Below are 16,608 nucleotides of genomic sequence, written 5' to 3'. Positions count from 1 at the left end.
CTTTTCTTTTCTCTTCGAATAACAAAAGTAAAACCTACTATAGCAAAAAGTAAAACCTAGAAAATATCTCCATGTGACGTACGATACAATACAAAAACTCAAGAGGTCAAAGACAGCATCAAAGCTGTAGGATTTTAGCCTTTTTTTCAGTCAGGTTTTTCGAGGAAGACTTCAACTTCGGAAAAAAAAATTGTCTTGATAAATTCCCACAATGCAATTCTCCCAGTGTGCCGCTGCAGCTTGCTTCTCCATAATGACGATGTGTCCGTTAGGATTTCATCGAGACATCAACTCAACACTTCTCTCCAGTCACTTTGGGGAGGAATAAAACAGCTAACACACATCATAGCCACTTCTGTAAAATGGGCACTTGATCAAATATATCAACACTGCTTTACTTCAGGCAAAGGCTGAGAAGGAGGGGAGAAGGGGAGTATACAGTATGAATAGTATTAAGTGGACTTTAAACAGTTGATCCAAAAGTCCTACATCAACACGCAAGGTGAAATCTACACAGACCACTTCAGTACAAAGGGGAATGGAAAAGAGTTTTCCTGAGTGCAAAAAACTTGTAGAAGTACCAGTGGGCGTGTCTGAAAAGCTGACCAATAACATGAGGTGGGAGGAGTGGCCAAGGTGGGGGAGCAGCGTGCGCTTTGGAACCATAAACATAGATGTATAAAAAACAGACAGACAGACAGACTCCACAAAACCCAAAAAATACTCTATAAATAAGCATCTTTCATTACTAAGAAGAACAGTTTAGTCAGTTTGCCGTCCATACACTGCTATGTATCGGCTGATTTCTCCGCCTCCTCTTCCTCCTCCTCCTCCTCCCCCTCCTCTTCCACAACGCACGGTTGCGAGAGGGAGGACACCCCCTCCCTCTCCCTCTCCCCTTCCACCTCCTCCTCTTCCTCCTCCCCCACCTGTTCGTCCAACAGTATCTCTGTTGACTCAGAGTCCTGCGCACAGAGTGTTCTCGTGTCACTACAACTGTTCTCCTCCTCCTCCTCCTCCTCCTCATCGTCTTCCTCCTCAGGCTGACTGCCACTGTCCTTCTCCGTGTCAGACTCCCCGTCCTCCTCCAGGGTGAGCTCAAACTGGAATTTGTCCCCCCCGGGGGGGCGGCTGCCGTCATCAGGGTCGTCCAGGGTGGGAGAGGGGCTCTGGGGGATGGTGCTCTGGTACCACTCCCTGTTATCCTCCAGGGTGTCCAGGATGTCCTGGGCGTCGGGGTGCACCAGGTCGGCCCAAGTCTCCCACAGAGGGTGGACGATGTAGTCTATGAATCCCACCTGGGGAGGGAGGGAAGAGAGAGAGAGAGAGAGGCAATGAGTAACAACTAACATCATTGTGTGTGTGTGTGTGTGTGTGTGTGTGTGTGTGTGTGTGTGTGTGTGTGTGTGTGTGTGTGTGTGTGTGTGCGTGCGTGTGTGTGTGTTACCTGGCTCTTCTCCACCGAGGCATTGTGTTTGTCACACATGGGGCTGATCTCCATCCCTCTCTCCCTCTCTCTGTCCCCCTGGCTGAAGAACTCCTCCATGATCCTGTCTGTCCACTGGCGGTACAACTGCAGAGGCTTGGTGGGGTTGCTCAGGTCCGCACAGTGTACCATGTTCTGCAGAACCTGGGAACAGGGGGGAGGAACCAAACCTTGAGTTATGTAAAAAACAAACAGTCCCACGCACCGCGACATCCACATGCTCTGTCATTATAAGCCATTGCTATCATTGAACACCTGATAGGGTCTGAGCTGAACAGTACCTGGATCCTGTCAGAGTAGTTGTCGAGTAGCAGGACTCCAGAGCTGGTCACTTTCTTGGTCTCCACCATGGTCTTCAGGTCAGCCAGCAGGTTCATGTGTTTGGACATGTCTGTTGCTAGGACCTGTGGGAGGACAAGAGGAACATAACCCACACAGGATGCTGTCAGAATACAGGAAGAGTGACAGAACAAAACAAACATGCCTGTCAAATAAAGTCTGTGTTATTGCAATGTTGGATTGACAAAGAAGCAAAGCAGTTATAATGACAGCAGCAAGGGTACAGTAGGTGCGTGTGCTTTAGCTAGTCCTCACACTCTAGCTACTCAATAGGCGGGACACAATAATATTATTTAGTATGTGTATACTGGTTTGTGCCTCTAATGTACAGTTGGTCTATTGATTAAATCTATTAGACAATCAAAACACATACAATCGCAGTGCAGTATGAACAGCGTGCTTACAATGTCGATGACCATCTTGCGCAGTGATTGTCGTTGTTTTTTGGTCAGGTTCTGGAAGATGTCACAGTTCTCCTCCTGTAGCAGTTTGAAACCCACAGCCAGGTGGTGGTTCTCTAACACTGACGAGTCATTGTACATGAGGGCCAGCTCCGAGTCTGACAGAAAAACACATTCCAATATTTTGATCTCAAAAGCAATCTCGTGAAAAATATCTGGAACATATAATGTCATCTTTTAAAGGTTGACTAAGATGTAGACAAAGGACTGAAATAAAGGCAGTTGTAATTAGGTACTTCATTTCCCTCAGTCTTGTTATGCAGGGTTAGAGATGAGAAAGTAAATTTTCCACTTAGAGAAGTCTCCCCACACACAAGGTCATTGGAAGGTCTTGTGGCTGTATTTAGATATTCCATTAAGATGCATTAGTGCTGGCCCAGAGCTGGGGGGATCTGTATTCTGGTGTTTCCTAGCCGATGACTCATACTAGCTGTACTGCAGGGAATCCCCATCCAGGCTTAACGGAGGCACGACATAGCAAAGTAGTGTGTGTTTGTGTATGTGTGTGTGTTTGTGTGTTTGTGTGTTTGTGGTGTATGGAGATGGAGATGTGTTAATGGTAGGATGCACAGCGTGTGTGTGTGTGTGTGTGTGTGTGTGTGTGTGTGTGTGGATGCCCTCTAGCCCTTGTGACAGATGTCTCACAGTCACAGGGAGAGGCAGAGGGCATTATTGATCTCTCTGACGTCCACTTGCTTAGTGTCAGATATCACAGCATGATGTGTCTGGTGATGTCACATGAATGTGTAGGTGTATACGCGTGTGCAGCATGTATGCTCTAGCAGGTGTGGGTGTATAAACGTGCATGTATGTGTATGTGTATGTGTGTGTGTGTGTGTGTGTGTGTGTGTGTGTGTGTGGTGTTTGTATTAGTCTGCTCAGTTAGTGACGTAGGTACTACATCTAGGCTGTATTTAGACTCACTGGTGTTGATGAGGAACTGGTTGGAGACTCCTGGGTGATCCACGTCATGAATAGCACTGGCGAAGATGGCAGCTAGGATCTCTAGATCTGTGAACACAGCCTAGGAGAGAGAGAGGACAGGGTCATACACCAGCCATTCAACAAGAAATCGGTACCTTATTACTGTGTGTGTGTGTGTGTGTGTGTGTGTGTGTGTGTGTGTGTGTGTGTGTGTCTCACCTCTAGAGCAGGGGTGGATAGCAGCACATGAGTGGACTGAGTGACGTCAGCAGCATGGATGTTGTTGTGGTAGGCCACGTCACCATGGTAATGGTCTTCTAAGGTCATCAGGTAGGTTATAAAGGTGTCAAGGGGAATCTTGAACGTTTTTAACAAGTCTCTCTCCTGTCGGAAAAGAAAAACAATTGCTTTCTTGTAATACTGTATACTGTAGGAGGCCCTACACTCTAGAAACAGACACACGTTAAACCAAACGTCAGAGGATATACAGTAAATCATTTCCATGATCATTTTGTCTTTTACTATTTTACATGTTTTGGACCATGATACAACACAGATGGAGGACGTGATATGACGAGAGAGTTGAGAGCAAGTGAGTGATGTTTACCTGGAATATTGTGTACATCATGACAGTCAGTGGCCGGTTCCCAGAGAACTCTGTGACTTTGAAAACATTAAGGCCCCATTTATTCACATCCTCCAGCTCCTGCACAGGGGAAAAAAACACAACCATTCAGATGTTAGTCAAACAATATGATATACAGATCAGATGTAGAGATCATTATATCACTCTCTCTCTCTGCCTGCTTTCCTTTTTCTGGATACTCTCATCAAGCACCTGTTTTCCTGTATCTTTTAAGCTTTCCCATCCCTCCCTTCTTTCTCTCTTAATATCTTCCTCTCCCCTCTTTCCCTCCTTTGGGGACCCCTCTCCCTCTTTCCCATCCTGTCCCCTCCAAACACTCCCACCCCCACCCCCACCCCCACCCACCCACCAGCACCACACACACCTTAGCCAGTTCATCCTCAGTCTCAGTCTTGACTCCGAAGCGGGCTATATTAGAGTTGGTGAGACTGGAGCTGTGCTGCAGCTTCTTTACCCCGCTGATCTCACACATGGGCTTCTCCTCCTTCTCCTTCTCCTTCTGAGCCTGCGTCAGCGGAGACGGCATCTCTACCTCATGCTGCTTGTCTGGTGGTCACGAACATGAGAAGAAAAAGAAGAAGAAGAAGAAAAAGAAGAAGAAGAAGATGTTAGTGAGATGAAATCTTTTACGATAATAATACAGAACAATATTTTCATCGTTATTGTTTATTTGACCCACATTCTGACATACACAATACATAACTAGACATGTCAATGATTAATAATTAATCCTAAATATGGAAACACAAGAGAGTGTATATATAGAATGGGCAAGGTTTTTCTAGAACAGAGGTGGTCACTCACCCAGGAAGGTGCTGGAGATGAACTCAGAGACTTGATTCCCTGACCGGCTCATTTCCGACAGGTGGGTGAGTTCCCTGTTCAACATTCTCTTAAACTGGAACACAGACACACAAACACACACACACACACACACACACACACACACACACACACACACACACACACAGAGAGACAAGGGTTAGATTGCTAAAACATACATATACACTCACTAAACACTTTATTATGAACACCTGTACACCTTCTCATTCATTCAGGTGGTGTAATGCTGTGGGGAATGTTTTCTTGACACATTTTGTGTCCATTAATACCAATCAATCATCGCATGAATGCCATAGCCTATTTGAGTATTGTTGTTGACTATATGCATCCCTTTATGGCCACAATTTAACCATCTTCTAATGGCTACTTCCAGCTTGATAATGCACCATGTCACTCAGAAAAAGTCGTCGCAAACTGATTTCATGAACATGACAACGAGTTCAGTGTCCTTAAGTGGCCTTCCCAGTCACCGGATCTGAATCCAATAGAACACCTTTGAGATGTGGTAGAACAGGATATTCACAGCTTGAAAGTGCACCAGAAAAATCTGCTGGAATTGCGTCATGTCATCATGGACCAGAATCTCAAAGGAATGTTTCCAACATCTTGTGGAATCAATTAGTGTTGTTCCGATACCGATACTAGTATCGGCATGGCCACCGATACTAGTATCGGCATGGCCACCGATACGCACAAAAATGCTGGTATCGGTATCGGCGAGTACTAACAAAAAAAAAATCCGATTTTTTTTTTTTTTTTTAAAGTACTAAAGTTATTTTGTTTGTAAATGTTCACTTGCTGTTGCACTACTACTACGACTGTTTTATATCTTAAATGGATATTGCACTGATTGGCATCTGTGAGAGCCACATTTCAGGTTTTATAAGGGGTTGATTTTCTTGTCACCATACCAGGTAGACAATAAAAAAAAGTTCTATAGTATTCACTCTCTGTTGGTATTTTTTCCTGTTTTACAAAGGTTTTGAGCAGTGCCAGACTAAGTGTTAGCAATAATTTTACATCGAGGTGAGTATGCGGCTCAAAAAACATGTTTTTTTGTTTTGTTTTTTCAAACGCCGTGGTATCGGATCGGTACTCGGTATCGGCAAGTACTGCACGGTCAGGTATCGGTATCGGTATCGGGATCAAAAAATGGTATCGGAACAACACTAGAATCAATGCCACAAAGAATTGAGGCTGTTTTGAGAGGAAAGGGCGTCCCTACCCAGTATTAGTATAATGTTCCTAATAAAGTGTTCCGTGAGTGTACATCTGACTGTTATCACCTGATACACAGTACAGTACATGGAGGGGAGTACTACTGATTACTACTGATTAGAATTACAGGAAAAATACAGCTGTACCAATAATAGTGTATTTGACACGCACGCACGCGCACACACACACACACACACACACACACACACACACACACACACACACACACACAAACACACACACACACACACACACACACAAACACACAAACACACACACACAAACACAGCTGCACAGAGCAGGTGAGATACCCATTGCTTTCACCCCCCCCCCCGCCGCCCAATCCCCTCTCCCAACCCCTCTGTGACGTCATCAGTAACCCAATTCTCCATCACCCACTTTCATTCTCCCTCTCCCTCCCTCCCTCTCCCTCCCCCCCTCTCCTTCTCTGAAACCTGATTGGAGTGGCAGACCCAATTTTAGCTGTGGCTGCTGATTTGGAGGACAGTTGGATTGACAAAGAGGGGGTGAACTCTTCAGGCAATAGTGATTGCTAAACAAAGACCACTTGAAAACCACATCTGAACACTCATACACTCTATTTGCATTATTGTCCCCCAAATTGGAAACACAGCGTGTTTAAGTAATATATGTAGATGGATAATATTGATTTATATTGATGACTTAAAGAGGCCATTATGGTCAAATATAGTGCTTACTGTGCAGTTGGTTATTGACATCATTGTGAATAATGTCCCTTAGAGGAAGCCAGAGTAGAGAGCAGGGATTGGAACCCAACACCCACAAGTGATGGGACTTATCATCAAGACAACCTAAGGTCTACAATGGGAATGATGATGAATGTGATGTCCAAATTCATGCTATGATTTTGACAGAGATCTTCTAACTAAAAGAGTCTCTCAGCCTTTAGGTATATTTCCCCAAATCACAATTTGCTCCTTCTGAAATACCCCCTCATGCTCATTTTACAATTTAGACCCTACACATTCGAGAGTAACAGTCTATAAATATCCTGTCTGGTATTGCGTTCTAAATCACACCTGTCCACACCGCTTCACATAGACAAAGTATCCTGATCCCTGTGTTTCACACTAAACAATCTGAGCCTGTTTTGCACATAATGGAAATAATGTCGTCCCCCCCACCCCCTTCCCCCCCCCCCCCCCCCACACACACACACACACATACACACACACACACACACACACACACACACACACACACACACACACACACACACACACACAATATAAACGGTGGCTCTCAATGTGCTCAGATACATACAACGCAGATACAATGTTTAAGTGTGTCAAGGACGAGCCCCTATGCCTTTGTTTCCTTTGTCTGGCTATGACATCATTTCCTCTCTATCAGACAGATGAAGTCCTACTTTGTCATGGAACATTCCGATTTTATTTTCAATTACACAAATAGTTAAATTCATTTAGTCAGATCTGGGCAATACATTCCACCTCATGTCTTACCTTTATGTATCCCCAGGAGACAGACCGCAGGTAATTCACTTCAGGCATTTTGAAAAGTAACAAAAAAAAGGGGTCTCGATACGAAAGAACAGCCAGACTAGACCCAGTAGCTACAGTAGAGTACAGCCAGACTAGACCAAGTAGCTACAGTAAGAGTACAGTGAAGAAAAGTCAGAAAGGGATGCGAGACAAGCAGACAGTGGCTCAACTCAACAGCTCAACACAGCGAGAAACACAGCCTCCATGAGGGAGATGTGCCCTGGGCTGGGTTCCAGGTACATCCACAGGAGACGAGTCTAGAAGATCAGCCTGTTTCTGTTCCGTTCATCCACACAGAGAGAAAGCCATAGTGCCAGATCCACGGTTGAGTAGGAGTGGGACGAGAGGAGAGCGGAGTCGAGTTTGCCTGCCTGGCGGTCCGATGAGAGCATCGTTGCTCACACCCATGCAATCAGTGACACACACGCACTCACGTGCTGATCCCCGGCTGCTCTAGAGGTGAGGTACACGCAAACAAACAAACGCGCACACACACACACACACACACACACACACACACACACACACACACACACACACACACACACACAGGCGGGCTACCTCTCAGTGTCACGAAGACTCCCATGTGAAGGATAACACAGGCTGCTGCTCTCACTGAAGAAAGATCCAGCCAATCAGGGGCCTGGCTAGGGAAAACAGTGAGCTCATCACCATGTCTAATTGGCTAGGCTGGAGTAGAGTGAGCTCATCCCTCTGTGTGATTGGCTGGGATTGAAGTCAAAGGCAAATCTCCTGTGGAGGTTTTTTGTTTGTATGTTTTTTGGTTTGATTTCTGCAGGGCATTGGGTTGGTGTGTGTGAGTGTATGTGTGTGTGTGTGTGTGTGTGTGTGTGTGTGTGTGTGTGTGTGTGTGTGTGTGGGGGGGGGGGGTGAGCTCAGAACTGCATCTATCTAAAGTCATCTGTTACTGGAAGTACAAATTATCTCATCCCTGATCATACAATATTCACACTAAGGATGATTCACACTAATGTCCTCAGTGGAAAGTGTGTCATCCCACATGGAAAGTGTGACGTAGCTATTTAAACATGGCACTAGCAACACTACGGGTTGTGGGTTCAATTCCAGCTGGGAACCATGTTGTTAGTATATTTTCACTCACGTTGGATAAAAGCATCCGCTATAGGGCTTATATTGATAATCATTTTTTAATTAGGCTGGATCTTCCATGGGATAAAGCTGATGTCGAACCCAAAGGTTCCAATCGTATGGGGAATTGTAGTCTAATTTCGCGTTCTATGAAGAGTATCTAATTTCTTTGTTTATTACCTTTATTTAACAAGGTAGGTTATTGAGAACAGATTGTATTTTACAATAACAACCTGCCACAGGTACTGTAGACCTGGGGCTCAGCTAGTAGAGCATGGCGCTAACAACACTTAGGTTGTGGGTTCAATTCATGTCGGGACCATGTATACTGAAAGGTTTATGCACTCAGTGCAATGTAAGTCACTTTGTATAACAGCGTCAGCTAAATGGCATATATCTGTAGAAAAGCACAACAGTATAAAAACCTCATGTCGAGACACATATACTGTAGCAGACGCTCTACATCTCCATACAGCATTGTTGGCGCTTGTTGTAATTGTTAATCAACAGAGTCAAACCTAGTAAACCGTACCGTAGTATGGTTTTACATGTGAGGTTCTGTAGGGTTTTAACATGCAGACAAAGACCCACTGCTCTCAGCGAGAGGGTTTATTGGTTGTATGGATCTGAGAGGAACAAATCACGTCTCAGATCACTTCACACCATGGCTCTCCAGCCACCCCACACAGCACTGGGGGTAATTTACACAGTTCCATGCAACAGATGAGACCCACTAACAAAGATCTAGCACCTCCGTCTGTGTCCGAGTAGAGCGGGACAGGCCGATACAGGCCCTAATAAACACACACAGTTGTCTACGCGAACACACACACACGAACACGCACACGCACACGCACCCACACACAGGCACACACACACTTGCAAACGCACACACACACTTGCAAACACACACACACACACACACACAAACACACATACACACACACCACACGCACGCGTACGCACACACACCACACGCACACGTACGCACAGACACACAAACACACACACACACACACACACACACACACACACACAAACGCACGCACACACACACACACACACACACACACACACACACACACACACACACACACAAGCGCAGGGAACGGCTTGCTATTGATAGCTTGGCCAAGAGGTGTGAACACACACCTTTGGGTAAAAATTGGAAAACATCACACCATTCTTAACCGGCCACTTGTGTGTAATTTGTTTTGGGAAAGTGTGAAATAGCAACTCCCTACAACCCAAAATAGCAACTCCCTGCTGAATATAGAACTCTGGATCGCATTCATACTTGTGTCTGTGGTTATTGTTAACTTTTCCACTTGTGTTTTGATGACAGACCGCCCCCCTGCCTTAGAACACACGAGCAGCTCAGTTATCTGCTCAGGGTCCGCTGTTAGAATCTTACAGTACATTGATATTAGGTCAGTTTGCGCTGGAAAAGGAAAATGTAAAAAAATGTATCTATTTATTCAATTGCTAACACACTAAAATTACACATACAACTGAAACTGACACTCCAAGAGTAAAACCCCAGCTCAAGTCTCCAAAATTCTGCTTTGCACCCAATTTCCAATTCAACATGGCACTTTTTGCAACACAATGCACATGATTCTCTACATAAGACACAGGAATATGACATAAAGACACTTGTTTGCCATTTAAAAACACTTGCAATTAAAATGCTACACCCATGGTCCAATTGGCCAAAACAGGTGCCACCTGGCCAAACACTTCAATGCTTCATTGCCTCAATCAGGATGTAAGTACTATAAAAAAGACCGCAGGGGGGTATTCCATCAACGTCGCTAAAAGAAAATCCAAGCTTATTTTTGATAAATCTCGCGAGACTCAATCAAAGGCCAGATTTTTCTGGTCTCACAAAATTGATCAAAATAAGCCTGGATTTTCCTTTAGCAACATTGATGGAATACCCCCCAAGTGAGTACTTTTTACAACAACAATGGAAGTGCAAATGTGTGCCACCATCATACATACTAATGGTGTCCTTCACCACCAAGCCAACCTTGGTCCATACAACAAAGCCCACATTGTCACATTATTTTAACAGACACAACATTTTGTTAACAGCAGACCATATGGATGACGCAGAGCATCACATATGTTGTAGTATGGGACAATATCAGCTTCCATCGTGCAGCCCTGGTCCAAAACTGGTTTGTTGACCACCCACAATTTCTTATTCAATACCTTCCATCCTACATCTTCCATTTCTCAATCCAACTGAAGAGTTCTTTTCGGCATGGTGGTGGAAGGTGGATGAACAACCTTGAACAACCTCTCGCTGCTAGAGTTCCCTACGTACAGAACTATTCTATTATGATAAAGCATACCAAAGAAGAGAGTGCTTTAGATTGAGCACAACAGTGTGTAGTTGGTTGGACAAAAATCAGGTAATACGAATGAAGTGTGTACCATTTGGTGCAAAACTTTGATTTTGATAAATGTGTATGTACGGTAGTTTTGAATGCGGTGCTTCATTTTGCATGACATAATATGAAGTGTTTTGCACTTTGGGTGTGTGGTTTTGTGAATTTTTTCAAAAGTTTTCAAAAAACGTGTTGAAAGAAACTGTATAAGATTTAGGAGGGTAGACCTGTGCTGCAACTTCACTCTAACCTAGAGCATGAATTCACCAAGTACCTGTACCAGGATGCAGACTGAGGTGTTCTCCACGGAGAAGCTCAAAGCTAAGCAACAACTAAACACACATACAGTACATAGCCATAACCATACAGTTCACATAGCCTACCTGTGATATGATACCTTCACAAAATATAATGACCATTATAATGGTTTTATGATACTATTGTAAGGCATCATGCTTCTACAGGATGTCACATATACAAAGCCTATTTTGCTGTTGAACATAACAACTAGGTTTCATAAAAATACTCAGAGCAAGGTAGATCGGAGACAACAGTGATGCTTTACTACACTATCTTCACCAAATACTGTGGGAGGAGGGTTCGGTTCAGCTCTTGAGGGTGGGATGAGACCACCTTCTTTTCACCTCGTACTGTAGCAGTGATGTCACCATCACGTGTCCATTTACGTCAGCTGACCCCATGCGTTCACTGTGTTAATATCGTGCGTTCACTGTCATGTAACAACCTTGTGTAATGTCACAGAGCAACATTTTAGCCTTCTACAATATGTTGTCCATTGAACACATACTTGTTATGAGTAACTCTCAATAACCCCCCAAAATACAACTGCGGTTGATATGAAAATATGGAAGTACATGATGTGCACATTGTGTACTCTAATGGACAGCTGAGAGAAAGAGAGAGAAAGAGAGAGAGAGAGAAAGGGGGGGGGGGGAGAGAGAGAGAGAAGAGAGAGAGAGAGAGAGAGAGAGAGAGAGAGAGAGAGAGAGAGAGAGAGAGAGAGAGAGAGAGAGAGAGAGAGAGAGAGAGAGGGAGAGAGAAAAGAAGCAGTGCCTCTGTATCCCAGCGCCATTGCTGTGTGCTGTGGAGTGAGACGGCAAACCGATCGGGGCCCTCGGTGGGTGTTGTCATGGCAACCGGGGATAGCGGCGCTCGTGAGCTCCTGTTAAGACGAGGTAACGGACGGACAACGGTGGGGTAGTGACAGACAGTCTGAATGGAGGGAAAAGGAGCCAGCCTCTATGGCTGCTATTAGGCTCCTTGTGTACGTTCACTCGCCTGTGTCCCATTTCTCTATCTGTCCCTTTGTCTGCTTGTCTGTCTGCTTGCTTGCCTGCCTGCCTCCCCTCCTCTCTCTCTCTCTCTCTCTCTCTCTGTCTCTGTCTCTCCTGGTCCGTCCCCCCATTGTGACATCACAGGGTGTGACATCACTGGAGCCCTGAGCTAATCAGCATGCAGCGCGGCAGAGCCTTGCTGGAGAGGTTGGTTGGAGCATGCTCAGTAGTGTGCCTCCCTCCCTGCATGGTGACGATTAGATAGAGACAGATACTGACACAATGTATCTTGCGCATATGAGGCGGAGTGCTTTGAATATAAAAAAAACGAGCTACATGCTGTATACAAATCATTACCGTTATTGTTGATAGATACAGGTATAGACACAAGGTATGTTGCTCATACAATGTGCAGTGCTTTGAGTTAGAGACAAGCTTTACATAGGCTACTATACACAACTCATGTTGATTAAAACCACACCGAGGATGAAGTTGGAGGCCTCAGATGGTTCCTTCCCCTCTTCCTCTCTGATCTGACATTGGTATCATATCTTATTGATATTATTATGTATTATCCTATTTAAAAAGATTTGAGTGAAAAGCTTGCTTTCAACAATCAACTCATGACAGGTTGAGAATGACTTCAAGGAAGGCAGGAAGGAGAGATACATCTGAGGAGTATTGGAACAGGACCAGGGTCTACTGTATCATGGGGCTTGTAGGAGGGCATCTCAACAGTCTGAGGTGGCCTCTTTTTCCTTATCTCCTTCCCCCCTTCTCCAACAGTTTCTACCTTCAGCCTTATACCTTCTGTTTGACAGTGATGTAAATTCGCTCTGGAACGCCGGAGCGCGCACTACGTTCAACGTCATAGAGCGATCAAGTAATTTGATTGGACACGTGGCATTCCATGAGTGCTGATCAGATTTCCAGAGCATATTTACGAACGCACCCATTCTGTTTTCAGAACCAACCACACTCCGCCTCACTCTACGCACTACGGCAGGCTATGGGTGCCATGTTGAAGAATATTCAATCCAAACCAACATGCATCCTTTTGCGAGGTTCTAATAAACGCAATGTGATCCGGTGCGTTAGTGACAACATCACCATGTCCCTGGTCCCTGTTGGTCTCACCTAGGGATGGGCCGAATGTGTGAAAAGACTGAATGTTTACCACCGAATAGTATGTTTTTTTTATGACACGATCAAACAGTGCAATGCTGTTCTTATTTATTAATTTTCAGTTATTGTGCTTTGTTGGTATAGCATAATGTCTGCTGGAATGTTCAATAAATGTGATCAATACAAGTTGTCATAATTTTTTTCTTTCAAAAGCAATGAATACAAATTTATTTAATTCATGCAATGGTACAAAAACAAAAAACTGCCAGTACGCATTCGGTATTCGCTATTCGGTCAAATGTTTCCTTAAATTCGGCTTCGGCCAAGAATTTTAAATTCGGCGCATCCCTAGTCTCAACCAATAATATACCATCCCATAATATTCAAAATTCCATCACATAAAGATGTAGCGTGACTAGAATATAACAACAGCTATCTACGTGATTCTCCCTCTATAGGACAACATCCAATACATTTTCACATGCGAATAGAGCCAGAATGCATTGAGGTGCAGTTCATCAGAGGAATAGGTTGAAACCAGAAGTGAAGTACACACCGTTTCTCTATACACCTGTATAGACAATACAGGTACACTGTCCGCATGAACCTTATCTACAATGAGCGGCCCCAGTTACTCCATACAAACACAGTGCATTGCATTATGGTCACAGTAGTTCTAAATCTATCACTCCATAGATGACACACTCAGAGGTAAGCATAGAAGCAGTGTACTGCACCCTGATTATCTAGCCTTTCCCCTTCAATGTTCACTTTTGCACTCTTCCACAAAAACCCATGTTTTTACATCAATAATGTGTTTTGCGATCCATGTGGAAGGAGTGCACCAGCGCGCACACACTTTAGGGGAAAGGGTAGAGAGTTGGGAGGGCAGACAATAGAATCTGTATGGTAGGGAGGTGGTCCGGTCCTCTTACCTTGTTGGAGGCCATCTCGCTGACCGAGTGTCGTGTCTGGAGGGTCTCGAGCTGGTCCAGACACCAGTCCAGCTCCTCCAGGGTTTCGGTGGCCAGCTTCTGGTAGGCCTCCTCTGGGGGGGCGAGAGCCAGACAGGGGGGCAGGGAGTCAGTGTGGGGGGCTAGCTTCAGGGGGCTAGAGGAGGAGGAGGAAGAGGAGGCTCCAGGCCCGGGGTCCGCCGCCACCACCGCCACCTCCACCTCAGCCTCCACCCCAGCACCACACACAGCGACGCTGGGCTGGCACGAGTGGATGCATGGGTGGCTCTTCATACTGGAGCACTGCAGCTCCAGTTGGTAGAGGGACAATGGGGAGCTAGTGGTCCCAAATCCTGACCCCAAGACGGAAACTCTCAGGCAGGCTGTTTATTTCCCAAGCCCCCTTTGAAGACAGTGGTTTTCAAGAGTCATAGAGTCCAATGAGTGTCCAACCAACAGCCACGGATACAAAACAACCAACAACAAAGCACAGACACACACACACAGACACACAGACACACACAGGCGCGGACACAGGCACACATACGCACACTCACACACACACACACGCACGCGCGCACACGCACACGCACACGTACACGCACGCACGCACGCACACACACACACACACACACGCACACACACACACACACACACACACACGTACACGTACACGTACACGCACGCACGCACACACAAGGTCCTCTCAGTTTTCTGAATGCCTGAGGTTTAGCATACTGTCCATATACTGTAGGAGGTGTAATTCCAGTCATGAAGCAGGATGAACAACAGTCTACTTAACAGGCCCATGTCTGCCTGGGGATGGAGGGATGAAGGGAAAGATGGAGAAGAGAGGGATGGGAGAGGACCTGGGTCCAGACCAGACACGGACGCCAACAGAACCTCAGAACCAGCAAGGTTTCCTCTCCACGCCGCCTGGGCTGGAACAAAGACGAGGATCCCCTAACATACTGGCAGGGGTTGGGGGTGTGTGGTTACCACACACACACACACACACACACACACACACACACACACAGACGCACACACGCACACAAGCACACACAAGCGCCAGACGGAGAGCTCGCTAACCGTAACACATCATGCCTCTGCCTCCTTAGCCTGCCTGCAGTCTAAACACTACAGGTCCATGCTGTCCAGAAAACAAACGGGGACGATAATCCAATGTTTTGGTTTCTGTGTCTGTGTCTCGTGTCCTTCCTATAGATGCTGTGTGTGCAGAGGCAGGCAGCTGTTGGTGCGGGTGTCCCTGGTAGCCAAGAGAGAGATCGCTGCTCTCCCTCCGAGCGGTACCCAAAGCCTGAGACTGCACCGTGCATAGAGAGGGAGGGCCACGGGTAAAACCTGGCCTGGAGTAGGGGAGGTCTAGGGCTGGAGCTGCAGGAGCTCCCTGTCTGTTGTGTTGAATGTGTGGAGGGGGGGAGGGGGGAGAAGGGGGGACTGACTGACAAAGAAAGGGAGATGAAAAATGAAAGAGAGAGAAGGATAAGAGAGAGAGAGAAGGAGAGAGAGAGAGGGACAGACAGGGAGAGAGGGGGAGATACACAGAGAGAGAGAGAGAGATATCCCTCTATCACACTAGTCCTGTGACACACTCTCTCACACCAGTGAAGTGTCACCCTAATCTGTCCCCTTGAACGTCTCTGATAGAAATAGCATGGTATCCTATCCTTATCATTCCTATACATAGTCCATCTTTCCTATTTGCACTGCAAATTTAAAAAACGTTGCACTAACCCTCTCAAAGTCAGTCCACATGAGTGGAAAGTGTCACCTTCTCAAAAGCCAATTAATATTGATGTCTTCTCTAAATCAGGAGAGAGATGTCTTTTAAAGCTATGAAATCTGGGTGCCGCATTACAATGGAGAGTAACTGAAGAATGGGGAAAGTGAGTGCAATTAACCATAGATTGAAAATGCAGCGCTCTTTAACAAAAAGGGGGGAAGTCAACAGGGGAGAAAAGAGCCATAAAAACCTGGCCGTCCGATTGATAACATTTCAATTATGCTTTTTTGAGATATACACTACAATATCAGTTTCAGACATTTATTTTCCAGGCTATATGTACAATACTGTACTGTCAAAATTACCACACAGTTAAGCTATATGGTATTTTGACATACAAAACGAGTTAACATTTTACCCCAGTCTCTGAAACATTCTGACAGGAGAATGCACTGTACTGTAAGTCCTCAGTCAGCGTGGGTATCTGTACGTTTAGCATGTCAAGCTACATTAGCATACTG

The 16,608-nt window shown here is 45.5% G+C and overlaps 1 protein-coding gene across 2 annotated transcripts in view; it reads right to left on the bottom strand.

Moving 5' to 3' along the window:
* Positions 1-788: 788 nt before the first annotated feature.
* pde4d (phosphodiesterase 4D, cAMP-specific) overlaps positions 789-16,608 on the bottom strand; it is a gene marked incomplete at both ends in the record, with an annotated part of 141,205 nt that continues 125,385 nt past the window's right edge. For both annotated transcript variants that reach the window (XM_080532727.1, XM_080532726.1), the window contains 10 exons: positions 789-1,298; positions 1,448-1,630; positions 1,768-1,890; positions 2,230-2,384; positions 3,211-3,310; positions 3,430-3,594; positions 3,818-3,916; positions 4,221-4,402; positions 4,661-4,754; positions 14,323-14,435. In XM_080532727.1, coding sequence (XP_080388853.1) covers positions 789-1,298; positions 1,448-1,630; positions 1,768-1,890; positions 2,230-2,384; positions 3,211-3,310; positions 3,430-3,594; positions 3,818-3,916; positions 4,221-4,402; positions 4,661-4,754; positions 14,323-14,435 — 1,724 coding nt within the window. The remainder of the gene's footprint in view (positions 1,299-1,447; positions 1,631-1,767; positions 1,891-2,229; positions 2,385-3,210; positions 3,311-3,429; positions 3,595-3,817; positions 3,917-4,220; positions 4,403-4,660; positions 4,755-14,322; positions 14,436-16,608) is intronic.

This window comes from Nansenia antarctica, assembly GCF_963989245.1.
Source record: "Nansenia antarctica genome assembly, chromosome: 5".
Classification (NCBI taxonomy): domain Eukaryota; kingdom Metazoa; phylum Chordata; class Actinopteri; order Argentiniformes; family Microstomatidae; genus Nansenia; species Nansenia antarctica.
The sequence above is the reverse complement of the archived record's forward strand: the minus strand, read 5'-3'. Positions and strand labels throughout refer to the sequence as shown.